The sequence below is a fragment of the Nesoenas mayeri genome, assembly GCF_963082525.1.
Source record: "Nesoenas mayeri genome assembly, chromosome: 4".
NCBI lineage: Eukaryota > Metazoa > Chordata > Aves > Columbiformes > Columbidae > Nesoenas > Nesoenas mayeri.
The window spans coordinates 14471568-14486605 of NC_137540.1; the positions used below are offsets into that span (position 1 = coordinate 14471568).

General features: G+C 36.9%; 1 protein-coding gene across 1 annotated transcript in view; it reads left to right on the top strand.

Moving 5' to 3' along the window:
* Positions 1-15038, top strand: part of INTU (inturned planar cell polarity protein) — a gene marked incomplete at both ends in the record, with an annotated part of 47190 nt that overhangs the window by 21144 nt on the left and 11008 nt on the right. The window contains 5 exons of the mRNA XM_080344431.1: positions 3019-3222; positions 7945-8063; positions 10521-10610; positions 11160-11237; positions 12338-12527. Of these exons, the coding sequence (XP_080200557.1) occupies positions 3019-3222; positions 7945-8063; positions 10521-10610; positions 11160-11237; positions 12338-12527 (681 nt within the window). The remainder of the gene's footprint in view (positions 1-3018; positions 3223-7944; positions 8064-10520; positions 10611-11159; positions 11238-12337; positions 12528-15038) is intronic.

Here is a 15038-nt window from a genome sequence, read left to right on the forward strand (position 1 = left end):
TTTCCTTTTGTGTTTTCTGCTATGCATTGGACTGATGGAGAGAAATAGAATCAAAGCTGTGAAAGATTTCCTAGTCAGTATTTACAAAAGGGTTCTTCAGAGTCATGTATCTAATCAGATCCTGTGCGCTGCTCAGGATGAAGATTTGTTTCTTCTCCACAAAAACAACATAAATTTTTTAGGGTATGTAGCTGTTTAGTCTATTGATCATTTTCTATTACAGCATTTTCCAGCCTATTTGGTCTTTTCCACAGTAATTTTTTTTAAAAATGTGGGAATTATATTAGAATTTGGACAAAAGTAGAGAGGAACAGAAAATGTTATGTTTTGTGGTGTTACTTGGACTTGTGGTCAAATTGTGGGAAGGGACCTTTTTCAAAATACAGTGACTTCACATCTGAGCGGTATCGCCCACGGGGACGCAGGAGGCAGCATGGATGCCCGCAGGAGGAGGTAGAGTTAAAGTTCTGTTTGGGCTCAGCTGGTTTTGCGCTCTTGCTTGGAGGGCCGTACTGTTGTGTCTCTGTGACAAGAGAGAGTGAGGTCTTTTTATTTTTAAACTAAGAGGCTAAAAGATAGCCTGCAGCAAGAATTACATCTGTGCATTGTTAGTGTAGAGACTCTAGCCTAAGTGTCATGAATAAGTGTCCACAGACAAGCTGTAGTAGAAGTTAGGAGAAATAACTATTGAGCCTTGAGGAAGCATGCAAGAAGTTAAACAAGGCATCTGAAATACATGCAGATGGTGTGACGAAGAAAGAGAACTGAGTCACAGAATACCAGAGGAGAAAACATACATCTACTAAACTGTAAACCATCAAGTTACTACATTTTAAAAAGCCACTGCTGCTTAGCTGGGTGTTTCTGCTCCTGGAGTCCTGTTAATATGCAGTGTATGAATTGAAACTGAAATGATGAGGAGAGAGCAACACATGAGTTACTATCAGAAAAGAAAGTGGTAGCACATGGCAGGAGAGCAGGATTGAATGCAATGCTGTTCCAGAGAATGGCAAAGGAAAGGAGAAAAAAAGCTGATAGCAGCCAAAATAGGAGAGGAAAAGATTAATGAGAACTGGCAGGAGGGAGAAGACAGGAATGGGAAGGCAGCAGCCAGTGACATAAATGTTGTAGCTGGAAGAGCTGATGATGGCACTTCTTTCTGATCTAATTTGACAGGCAATGGGTGTTTTAAAGCATCATTATTTTTTGCTGGCACGCCTCTCTTTAATCACAGAATCACAGAATGGCTGGGGTTGGAAGGGGTCTCTGGAGATCATCTAGTCCAACCCACCCACTAAACCAGGTCCACCAGAGCAGATCACACAGGAATGTGTCCAGGTGGGTCTTGAATGTCTCCAGAAAAGGAGACTCCATAGCCTCTCTGGGCAGCCTGTTCCAGGGGTCTGGCACCCTCAAAGTAAAGGAGTTTCTCCTCAAATTCAAATGGAACCTCCTGTGCTTGAGTCTGTGCCTGTTGCCCTCATCCTGTCACTGGGAACCACTGCAAGCCTCTTGACACCCACCCTTGAGATATTTATAAACATTGATGAGATGCCCTCTCAGCCTTCTCTTCTCCAGGCTGAACAGACCCAGCTCTCTCTGTCTCTCTTCATAAGAAAGGTGCTCCAGAAGTACGTATATGCACAATTACAAAATATAAATAATCTATATTTAAATGTGTAAATTACCTCTGCTTAGGCTTTTCAAATTTATTGCAACTGGGAAAATAAAAACCTGTTTTGTTGAATCAATCATTAGGCTAAACTGTCGCTGACTTTAAAGAGAAGCAGGATTTGCTGTGATGTATTATGTTTAGAACTTGCCCGTCAATAGGCATGTCAAGGATACTTTAAGGCAAGCAATCAATCTTGAGTCAAATACATATGAAAGAGGGACCTGAGAGTGCTCTTGCTTAGTCCAAATTGATACATTTTAGGTCATGTTGAACAATGACAAAAACTAAGGTATCATGCAAGAAAAATTTCTCTTTGGAAATTACAATTTTATGCCCAGTCTAGAGCCAGGTATTTCTCACATATCCTTCTTTCATACTTAGGATGAAGTGTTCATTCACAGAAGACAATACTCTCTCCTCACTGCTGGAACAACTGAAATATTTTTTGTAAGGCAGTGCTCATAAAAAAGAGGTTTATAAAGCAAATTGTGAAGTATATTTCCACACCAGGTTTGGATTTTGTGTTGCTTGTGAGCCAGGAAATACGCATTTATTCTAAAACTCCTTGTTTTTGTTGTATTGGGGGAAAAAATAACACTCTATGAAGTAAGCTTAATCATCTAAGCTATTTTTTAAGAGGGAATGCTCTGTCAGTGGTTTCATTATTTTTTTTCTTCTGAAGACAGCGCACAAGTGATGTAACAATTTTTGTGCTTCTTGCTACTACAGTTGTGAAATATGAAAATGAAAATCTTATTTGCTGACTTTACATTTTAAAAAAACAGTTAACAGTGAAAATGTTGGCAGGTTAAAAAACAGCATTGTTACTGAGTGTTACAAATTAACAAACTTTTGCAGTCGAATGTAAATCTATATTCCTGTGCAAATGTATCTGTCAGCACATTTCGAAAAGCAAAGAAATACACATGAAAGAACCTTGAGGATATGTACTTACGAAAGTGCTGACATTTTGAAATAAGTCAAATGGTGTGTATGTTTCAAAAACGTGGCAATAGGTTTTGTGTTCAAACAAACTCGGAGCAGTAAGTGTACATTTCCATTCTCTAAACCGTAAGAATGAAGTATGAAAACACACAAAACCACATGCTTACTTACATGGTTCATAGAGCACGTAATAGGTGGCTTTGTCCTTAATAATAGATGGTTATGCAATGCTGAATATATAGCTGGTTTTCTTGAAAGAAAAGAAATTTTTGAATGCTTACATCTTTGCCAGTAAAGCTGAATTTTATCTCTTAAAGGGCTCAGACTGCATCTGTTTCATCTGATACTAGAACATAATTGTAAATACAGCCTCATTGTCACAATCATTATCTTAATAGGTTAAACTTACATTTGAAACATCAGTGTTTGAGCCTGAAGGAAATTCTCAGCAAAGGTATAAACAGACACAGTCGAGTATGAACAATCTGGTTCGGCTCCTGTGGGGAGAAGACAGTACGGACCTTCAACAAGCTATACAAGACCTGCCTCATATTGTCATGTTCCTCACACTGAAACTGGACTCTGAAACATCGAAGGATGAGGTATGTGGCTAACTAAAACTGAAGGTGAAAGGTGACAACTTAAAACAGCAACTGCTACGCCTTTTGATGTTTAAAAATAAAATTAAAAAATCTTGCTAGTCGTTGAATAGTGGATAGTCTGTAAAATGGCCATTTTGACAGAAATATGGTCTGCAGTTCCAGGAAAAAAAAGTTAGTGTCACTGCTGACTAAATAACTGGACTTGAAATCGCTTCAGTGCTGCTGAAAGGCTTTATGTAAAAAGAGCAGGTTAGAGGTGTTAACAGCCAAAGCAGAGGAGAATTTGAAGTTCGTTATTGTCTCTCAGCTGCTCACAGTGATGTTTTCAATATGCCTCTCAAACTCCAACTATGAAATCAGCCTAGTCAAAAAAGTTTTTGCCCAGAGGGAGCCGTGTGCAGCCCATGCACATGATCCGTCTGGCCCCTCCTGTTTTGAAATGCTAATGTGTCTTTTCTCGAGGACTCTTCACATCTGCTCTTTGCGGTCTTGATTCTTGCTTGGGCAACATTTTTGAGCTACTGAAGAACTTTTCTTTTGTCCAGTAAAGTTTTCTTTCACATCTCTTTGGTTTTTGTGTTCTTCAGAAGAATTTTGCCAGAGTACATATCACCCATTGTAAGTTTGTTTAGATGTTGTTCATGATGTAGCCATAGCTACAAATGCTCCACTGAGGATGCTGGGAAGATACAGAACAGTGTGGAGGGATCAGTTTGGCCTCTTCCCTGATCTGAAAATGACGAATGGCCACAGTGGACTTGTTAGAAACAGACATTTGGAAAATCAGCCTTTTCCCCTTCTGTAAATTCCCCTTAGATTTAGCATAGCGCCCCAGTGATCTATATTATCTGTGATGTGGAGACATCAAATGAAGCACAAGTTTTGACAGTCCCCAGAGAGCAGGATGGTGAGACAGTGATGGAGTGGAGAATAGAAGAAAGACAGTTTGCTTTCTCTCCCCTGGAATTAATCCTTAGATCCAGTCAGTGCTCCATCCTTTCTCTGAGATGTCTCTATTTTTGGGGTACTATTTTTCAAGTGATAGAAGTCTGTATTTCTCTGTTGGTGATGTGTAATAGAGAATAAGTGTTACAGCTACACATAATGGAGTTCTAGACACAAGGCTGGGGAGAAGAACCCTAGAAAATTACCTGGTATCATAATACCACTAAAAATGTTATGAAGTTTGAAGAGTTAAGTGCTTGAAATCCAGGAAATTACACTTATGGCTACTTGTGCTACTTTAATTTGGTCCTTTTGTAAATACACAGCATGATGTTGTCTTGAACTGTTACACTTTTTCTGAAAGGTGCCTGTCTGCAGAGGACAAGACAGACAGATAATACAATTAAGACTTACTAGGCAGCCATAAATCCAGTACTTCATAACTCTGGAGTACATGACTTTGCAATATAAATCATGCTCTTTTAACACAATATTTTTAAGGTAATGGATGCTTCATTGTGTATTTCAGCAAGATACTAACACTGTAAGCTTTGGTTTGCAGTTCCTAACAGTCCTGTTTAAGGTACTAAAATTTTGAATGGGAGGTACCTTCGGCAGAAATTAGTTTATACAAGTGTCTCTTATAATTATTTTTATAGTGTTGCAACTTGGCAAAGTCATTCTATGCTTTTTCCCCACCCTGAAGCTACTCCTATTAAAACATAAAATACTGCAGTATTTTTCTGCTTTATTTCCCTATAACAAAAAGGAAAAGAGCTAATTTAACTGTGAATTAAACAAACTTAAGATGCTTTATCAAAGTTCACTTACATACTGCAAATGGTTCTTTTTTTCTTCACTTCTAAGTTTGTAGTCCAAGACTACTATATTATATGCATAGAACAGCTATGGGCAATTGCTGTAGACTTAAAGACCAGTGTTTTCTTGGTCACATAAATAAACTTTTTGAAATATAAAAAAGTATTAAAAAAAAATATTTCAGGGGCTCTGGCTCCTCTGTTAGTAGATGAATAGACATGCAAATACCTAATTGCAATTCTTGCACTTCAGAGTAAATGGAGTACTGCTTTCTTGCCCCATGATTTCTTTACACTCTCCCAAGAAACAGGATTAACCCTGAATGTTGGGCAGAGGTAAAAGAGGAATTGAAATGCACTTGTTCTCCCTTCACACCATGGAAGAATTGTTTCCTGAGAAGTCTTGGCAGTTATGCAGCCCCAAATAGTCTCTAATGTTGAGAGATGCTTTGCTGGTGTAATCAAGCTCTTTATAACGTTTCCTAAAAAAAGAATGCTGCCTTCTTCAAGGCATTTGTCTTTAACTTGATGGACAGTAAATTACAATTATCTTGTAGATACACTCTTCTAGATTTGGTTTACAGTAGTACTTCAAACCAGTGCTGAAGTTACTACATACCTATGCGATATTGCACAGTAAAAATATAATGGTCCTTTATGAAGCTTCTTTACCCATATCCAGAGGAGGCATGGTATGCAGATCACACCCACAACAACAATGGCAACTAGAACTAGTAACTAATTCTTCCACTTGGGAGCTTTTGGCACGCAAAAACAGAATTAATGAGCTCTAAGACTTGTACGCTGTATCTACTCAATGATAAAGTGGTACTAGAAAGAATGTAGGATGTGTGGGTGCATGTGGGGAGTGTCCCATATGGTAATGGTTTCAGTGAGTAAGGTCGGGCTTGTCTCTCTTATGTTTTTGCTCAAGGTAGGTATACCATTATAACATATGTTATTTGTACCAGTGTAACACTGTAACTTTTTCCTCTGATTGAAATTATTTTGGCCATACCTTGTTTTAAAAGGAGTAATGTTAACATTCTTTGTTCATGGTTTTGTTACTGGAGGCATGTGTTCTGCAGATATTACTGAGCAGCTGCTGTGATAGCTTGGTGCAAACAGACGCTGACTTGGACTTCTGTGGCACTTCTCCCTGGTTTTGTAACTTCTGAACTAACCTTTAACAATGCATAGTTGTCTTTCCATCTACTGTTTGTTTTTTAATTTATGTAAGATGCAATGTAAAGCATCAGTGCACTCTGAAGATTATAGGTGTTTAGCAGGTTGGCACCGTTTTGACACAATTTCTTTTAACCATTTCCTATGTTCTCCTGACTGTACTCTGTCTCTCTTTTTTTTGTGCGTTTGGTTTGGTTTGTTGGGGTGTTTTTTTGGTGGTGGTGGTTTTCGTTGTTGTTGTTTAGGCTCAGAAATAGGTGAAAAATTGGAAGCTGTTTGATATTCCATTAGTTTAGATACTCTGTCCAGGTTTGGGTTTTTTGGGTTGAGACAGGGTTTTTATACTCCTTAAGAAATGAGCTACTTCTCATTTATTAATTCCATTGTCATTGGCTTATGAACTTTTTGCCCTTGTGTGAAGACAGTTGATCTTGTATGGTGTAATGTGCTGAACCTTGCTAACTCATTAATAAATAGATGAAGCAGCGATGACCTTTTTTTACAGTTATCTTTTCCTTCCCTGGGAAAGTGTACAGATAATTCGCAAATGAATTTTGTGTAAAGGCCCCAGTTCATAGTGAGGAGAAAAAAGGGCTCTTTCTCACCCTTTGTAGTGTTGTAATTAGCAAATGGCAGGGCTTTTTACAGCTGAGGGATTGATTCAAGGAAAAAAAAAATCCTTGTCAGTAATGAGTATTTGAAAATACAGCTAATTAAAGTGGACAAGAATTAAGAGTTTGCCAGGTCCTTTTGTAATCAAACTTTGCATTCTTTCAGTAGTGATGAAGGAAAATCTTCTAATGGCTGTTGGCACTGGCTGGATACGGTTAGTGACATAAATAGGAAAAGTTAATCACATCTGTGTTTCTTTTGTTTGTGTAGAAAGATGATTTAGTATGCTCTTTGCACTGGATATGCTTAATATGACATGGATTATTTCTGGCCCATCATGATTTGGCAGAAAGCAATAAATGCAGGGAATCATATGTTTGCTTATTACTACATTGTTAGGTTGATGAAGTAATTAATGTATCATTTTTGAAAATGCTTACATAAAATATATTTTAAAGAACTGCTTAGAAAAAGAAAAATAATTGTCACAAGTATTTGTCACCAAGCTTCTGACCATCTGTGTCAGCATACTCTTAAAGAAGTCATCTTGAAACTGAAGATCAGTAGTGATAAAGTTGTTAAATGGTGTATATGTTATTTCAGTATATACCTCAGTTATCTTTTATGCTACCCATGTAAAGCAATTAGGTGGGATTATACAGAGATGTGGGAGTTTTCATATTCTTATTGTTGGTTTTCAAGAGCTGCATGTTTGATGGACAACATGGGTCCTAAATCACAATGAAAATACTGGCAGAAACATACAAATATTAACTATCTCTTGGAGTCAGACTAGTTAAGTGCACTTTAAGCTGTAAAATGCAGTGCCCATCATGTTTGTAATACTATGTTTCTCCATATAATAATGTTTCTAAATAAGTCCTACTTTTTTATAAAATAGACACGTTAAACTTGTAATCATTCATGTGTGTTTTAGAACTTTCCAGCATACCCGTGCAGACCACTGCTTGCTTTGATGCCATGCAAAAATATATAATGAAAGCTCTCATGTTTAAATAGAAAGAAAGAAAGAAAGAAAGAAAGAAAGAAAGAAAGAAAGAAAAAGCAAGCAGGGAAAAAAATGTTTTCTTGTTTTCTGTGGGTTTGTGATTTTTGGTTTTGGTTTTCCTTTGCTTAAACTAACAGCAAACTTTCTTCACAGCAAGAAATTCTTTATCAGTACCCCAAATCAGAAGCATCCCAAAAACTGAAAAGTGTAAGAGGAATATTTCTCACACTGTCTGACATACTGGAAAGTGTTACTGGTACCCAGATTATCAGGTAAAAGTATTTGAAATACTTTATTTATTATTTTACACATACGTGTACAGAAAAATACATATGGGTCATGCATCAAGTTCTAGAGAAAACAAGAGCAACTCTTCCTCTTAGGCAGTAATATTTTAACTAGGACAGCATGCCAGAGTTGTACTACTCAGTCTGGATGTACATAGACTTAGGGTAACTACTTTGTCATGGCTGGCAATGACTAGGATTTTTAGTTCTGTGAAAATGTTTTTAGATCCCTTCTTAGATGTCTTAAAACATCCTTATATAAACTGGGACGGCAGATTGGAAATTTTACAACAGCCTCAATCAAATTTTTAAAATTTTTTAAAAAGATTAAATGTAATTTACTTAAATTCATGAGTGCCTCCTACTTTAAAATTAACATTTAATATGCAACCCCAAAAGATTGTTGTACCCACAGACTAGGACTCTAGTAAAAAGTCTCATAAAAATGACTCCTTTTGGAGCAGTGTAGAGATAGTGGAGATATGTCAAGATATTGTTGAATATTTAAAGTAGATTATTAGAATAATTAAAAGTGAAGAGCAAGTATCATTTCTCAGTTTCAGACTACTTCTTTCCATTGAGAATTAGTGTATCAGTTTACACCTTTTGGTGGTCTCAGGCAAGATTCTCTTCTGCACAACCGTGCCTTGTGTGTCAGACACAAGACCTGGATTTGGTATAAAAAAAGCCAAATATAAGTAGGATTGCAGGCCCAAGAATAGAGAGTGCGAACAATACTGCAGGAGTGAACAGCGTTGGTGATAACATGGAATGCCTCATAAAGCCTGTTTAATAGATTTAGGTTGGGTTTTCCACTGATATATTTTGCCTTAAAGCAGTTCTTGAAGTGATTTTGAATATTGTTGTTTACCAGAAAATTAGTACTGGTGAATTCACTTTTGTTTACATTTGTTTCTTTTCTTTTATTTTTTGTCTCAGACTTGTTTGTATCCTGTTACTTTGACTGCAACACTGTGCTTTAACCATGTTTGAACTTTCTAGTTAGTAAGTTACTAAAAGTCATGTTACTGATGTATTGAGCAACAGGAATGCCGATTGACTTTTAGCAACAGGTAGCAAGCATGATATACCAGTATTTTGATGCAGTGCCACGTTAATTACCACTGAAATGTGTTAAATGCTTATGCATCAGGAAAACTATACAGAAATCTGTGATAACATAGACCTTTCCTGTTAGCTTCTCAATTTCACATTTTTTTTAGTTCTAAAAATATAAAAGCACTTCTGATCTCTGTGGACTGTCTCAGCTCTTCCAAAACCAGGACAGACCCTAGCTCTGCTGTGTAGCTTTTTCTGTCAGCAGAGTAAATTATGATTACTGTGTCTGTACAAGTACTGTTTATCTTTTGGGATGGGGATGTTTATTTCCTTGTAGTTAATTGCATTATAAATATACAACTTGGTTTGTTTGGAAAGCACTTTTGGTTACTCAAAGGATAAAGCTTTTCTGGTGACCTGTGGAAATACTAAGGTATTTCATAACTAATGAAATTATATTATTGATTTATTCAGTACCATCAATTTTATAGTATGAGTGAATCAGTAATGGAGCTATATCCTATAAAGTAAATTCTTGAATATTTCAAGCATAAACTGAAGTTACTCTTCTTTCACTTTGCAGCAGTGTCATCTTGTTATTTAAAATTTCTAATGTGATAATAAGAAAGGTGGGGTCTTGTTATGAATTTAGTATTGGAGATACTTACAGGCCTTTGTTTTAGCAGCAACCAGTATATTTAATATGATAATCTGGTGCATAATGTATAGTTTATTGCTAAGTAGAACACTGGGTCTAATCCTGTTTCATGTTCTAATCCACCCTGTGGTTCAGATGAAAGTTTTCTGTGTCTTTCTGGGATTGCTGAGCTTCATGGAGCAGTTTTTTATACAGGATGATAGCATCAGAGTTCAAGCTTATGTTTGTCACTCAGGCAGTATGTTCAGATACCTCTTGGGCTTGTTTCCAAAGCATGTGTGGGGTCTTTTAAAAGGATTTTGTGAGTGATTACTACATTCACAACCTTCATTAGTACCTCCCGTTGCCTTCCCTGTGATCTCAAATGGCATTCATTTTTGGAGTTGCTTGTGTTGAAAGCTCCACAAGTATAATGCCAGGAAGACCTTTAAAGAGCATCTGACTGATTCAGAGGAAGACTGTGGTGCTTCAGTAGCAGTTGTTCATCCTGTGTATTTATATATTTGAAGATACTGTTACTAATGGTGTGATCTGATCTTTTGTTTGGAATAGAAATCAGGGAGTCTTTGAGTTCTGTAATACATATAATTACCCAGCCCAGTGGCGTACAATGTTATTTTACATGAGCATAAGACTTTGCATGTAAAACACATATAAATTATTCTTTCAATGGTGTTTTATAACTTCATAGTGTTAACAGAAGTACTTCTGGTTCAATTTTCCAGTTCCTCCCTTTTCTTATGCGAAAAACTGGTTCAAGTTGTTTACTGGAAAGAGTCTGACAAGTTGCTTGTGATCGGCCTTCCTGAAGAAAAGTGAGTTTCAAATATAATGAGTTATTTTCCTTTAAATTTTATTTTGTTTCCTATTATGTGTCCTCAAATTGTACTCTCCCCCTATCAAAAAAACAAGAAAGGGAGGGCTTACAAAGTACTCTTTTTACTACAACTACTTTCTATACCTGTAATCCCACTTTTTGATGGACTTTGTTCACATCTTTTAAATACATTGTTACAATTTCTTTTTTATTTCCTCTGAGATCTAATGACACCTTATTCCCTTTATATATATGTGTATGCTAGAAAACAGTAAAGTCAAGTCCTGGTTAGAGACTACTGAATAACAGCAGTAGTATTACATATTTATGTGTTCTAGGAGGAGAGGGGTTGTTTTGTCCCCAGCTTTCCTACTGTCTGTGTCATCATGGGCAAGTCACTCAAAGGAAATATCTCATACAGTCTGATGAAGAATTTTTTGTTTGTAATATATCACTGTATAAGAATACAGCTCTTCAGAAGATGCCTATTCTTACTCATAGTAAAGATGTTACAAACATAGGTTTACGTTGGAATTTTATTTTTTAGTGTGCCACTTGCTCAGCTGAAGAACATGATTGAAGACGTTGTCAGGACCTTGAAATTTATGTATAGCTCTTTAGACAGGTGAGTTCTTTCAAAACTATTTTCAGTCGCTAATTTTTCATTCCTCACTGCAAAAGACAACTGGTAGCATTCATTTTTAATGTTTAGGTGGAATTTCTTTGCATGGTCCTTTACAAAAAAAAAAAGCCAGAATTCTGTTCTTGCCACTAGTAAGACTCTTTTTAAACAGTCTGTTACTTCAGAAAGTTTTGTCCTTGATTAGGTTAAATCATTAACATAATGTAGGTCACTTTAGATGCAAACAGGACTCTGCAATTGTTATCCTTTGTGTTAAAGCACTGTCTGTAAGACATACATATGAATCAGTGTTATATTTTTTAAATAATAAACAATCCAGACTTCTCAACTTTATTTGGCACAGTGTCTGTCAGTCTCTGCATTTGGAAATCTCCCAGAAAATTTTCAGTCTGACCGTAACCTAAATAAAATTGCCAGGGTAGGTTTATCCATAGGCTGGCATTCAATTCAGGGTTAAAGTGTGTATGCCATAGAGAAAAGCCTAATATTCATTTTTCTGTGCTGAACAGCATAAAAGTTTCTAGAAAGAACAATCTCACTTAATGTCAGACCTTATCTTTTTCTTACAAAGTTTTTTTATGTCGATTCATGGCAAAGAGCAACTTTACTTCTAATATCTGCAGCTGTTTAAAATGCATCTCAGAAAAAGCTTAGCTTTGAATGTGAGGGATAAACTACTTGATTTTAATAGAAGTATAGGAGACCATTTGGAATAGTAGAATGCTTTCTTATATCTTCTGAAGAAAATAAGATGATCTATAACACACACAAAATAGCTAAATAAATTACTAAAGCAAAGAGTAACCTTCATTTCCAAAAGGATGAAGCTGATGATTGTCTCATCGTAAGCTGCTCTGAGACATCTACTATTACACTAAACTGCTGGCAGCAAGGCAGTTTTTTCTTTGTAGGTACTGCCTGAATATTAGTCCGCTGGGTTTTTCTCATGTTTAAAATGAATGTTAGAAAAAAAATCCAAACGTAGTCTTATGCTGTAAAGAGACTTGTATAGCACAGAGGGTTATATAAACAAGCTGCAAGTTTCTCGATGTTATTCTAACTTGGAGTTCATGTTTGTTCAGTGCTTTTTGCCAGGTGGAAAATGTTTCTCGCCTGGATCATTTTTTCAACCTGTTCTTCCAGCGTGCGCTTCAGCCTGCAAGACTCAACCCCAGTGCCAGCCCCAGCACGCAGCACTATGAAACCTGCAGCGCCTTATTCTTAGACAACCTCCCAGGCCTGCGCTGGCTGACGCTGCCTCAGGAGATCAAGGTAATGTCACCTCCATATCTCTCTGGAACAACTCGTGTATGAGAGACCATAAAACTGATACAGAGATCTTCTGTTGTTATTGTGTAGTTTATGTATCCCAAACCACCCGTTTTCTTACAGGATCCTTGATTTAAGTTTGGAACTGCACAGTCATTCCAACAAGGAACAGATTGATATTATGAGTGTAGTTTGTGACTTTAGGGATATTTGGGAAGAACACATGATGACAAAGAAATTAAACATTCTTTTTAAAAATATATATATATATATACATACACATCTATAACAACTAGCATAAGCAGTAGGGAAGGCAGCCCCATCTATGTTGCTTTATCATAGAATCATTTCAGTTGGAAGAGACCCTCAGGATCATCAAGTCCAACCATAACCTAACCTAACTCTAGCACTAAACTGTGTCCCTCGTCTAAACGCCTTCTAAACCCCTCCAGGGATGGTGATTCCACCACTGCCCTGGGCAGCCTGTTCCAATGTCTGACAACCCTTTCCAGGAAGAATTTTTTCCCGATATCCAATCTAAACCTCCCATGGCGCAACTTGAGGCCATTTCCTCTTGTCCTGTCACTTGTTACTTGGGAGGAGAGGCCAACCCCCTCCATGCTACACCCTCCTTTCAGGTAGTTGTAGACAGCAATAATGTCTCCCCTCAGCCTCCTTTTCTCTAGGCTAAACAGCCCCAGTTCCCTCAACCACTCCTCATCAGACTTGTGCTCCAGGCCCCTCACCAGCTTTGCTGCCTCCTCTGCACTCCATTATTTGTCCTTCTTATGATGAGGGGCCCAAAACTGAACACAGGATTCCAGGTGTGGTCTCACCAGTGCTGAGTACAGTGGCACAAATCACTTCTCTAGTCCTGCTGGCCACACTATTCCTGATACAAGCCAGGATGCTGTTGGCCTTTATGTTTGATTTGGGCCATTTAACAGTTTTTTCTAAGTATAAAATACTACTCCAGGAGCCCATATGTAACTTGTAATTTAGGAGAGTTATAAATGGCTATTGCAGAATCAAAATAAATACCCACGTATCATTTGTATGACACCATTTCACTGTGTCTGGTTAATTCCCAATGAGAAACTGAGTTCTGCTTTAAACAGTAGTAAGAGAAAAGCTAGATCACAGTAAATAGAATTACAGCTTTGAGTCTTAAACCTCATTTTCATTACTTGAGGAAGCTAAAATAGGAATAATTGGATAATTATTTATATAAGAATATTTTTAAATAAAAATAAAATAGAGAAATAAATAAAAATAAATAAGAGAATGTAGGGGAAAACTGTTATAAACTTACATTTAAGACAAAAACTGTTAATTGTGTCCCATGTAAAGAAAGATCCTCTGAAATGTTTTTTCTTGTATGGTTTTTTTGTTGTTGTTTTGTATCCAGATCATCTTTCACTCAGTCTTTTGTTTTTAAACCCCTCTGGGTATTTTTTTTGTTAATTATTGTGTCAAATGTATTATTTATTAACACAATGATGTATTCATTTGTTTAGAAACAAACCAGACGACTTCCTTTTCTCCTTCAAAAAGCTTGTAGTTTCTGATTTATTTCTGTGTTTTCCTGTTACAGTTTGTTATGAAGCGATTTAGCGTCGGTGCCTAAGGGTTATGTGTTCCATGTAAAGCATTGCTAGATCATGTTTTGATCTGACAGGACCATCAGGTGTAGATACCTGGGTCTTGCTAGCTGCAGCTTCTGCTTTATTTTCAGTTATACTGGAAGTATGGAAGTCAATGTGTTACTTTCAGGGCATGGTGATCATGAAATTATTGCCGTTCATTTTTTATCAGGAAGACTTGGGATTTTAGTGTGGCACAGAGTCGATGAAAGCTCTCCTGTTTTATTTCTTTAAACCTACTCCTATTTTCTCTGTTCTCTTAAATGAAAAGCTATTCTTGGAAGATGGTACAGCCTACATAGATAAAGCACCCACAAGTAATTATTTTGTAGACCACTAAAGCAAAAATTTAAGCAGTCCTAAGTACCCTGGCTCTCTCCAGGCTTTTTTTTATTTCTTCTAAGTTCTGTAATCTCATCAGTGTTACTTGTTACACCCTTCTAGGTTTTATTAATGTTTGTTATTTTAGTACTGTAGAGGTTTTCTTTCCTAATGAGGTTTTTAGCCTCCCAGAAAAACAAAGCTAAAAATGAGGCAAAATGAGGTTTCTTCACTTGACTGAATCGGTAGCAGCTCAGGGCGGAATCCATCTCGCCTTCTTTTAGAGCTGTACCACAAGTGACTACAGCTGAGGTGCTAATCCTGAACTCTTCCTGTTATTTAATGGAGAAAATCTGGCACTTTAACGGCTCAACTTCAGTTGTTTACTTTAGTATTAGATGAATTACACCTTAGGACTCCAGTGGCTTCATCCGCATTAACTATGAATAGAACCTGAAATGAAAGGACTAGCTCACATAAAGACTATCTACACTGCAGGTATTTAGTGAAATGCAGTATCATTCAAGGAGCTAAACGCATTAATAAGTAG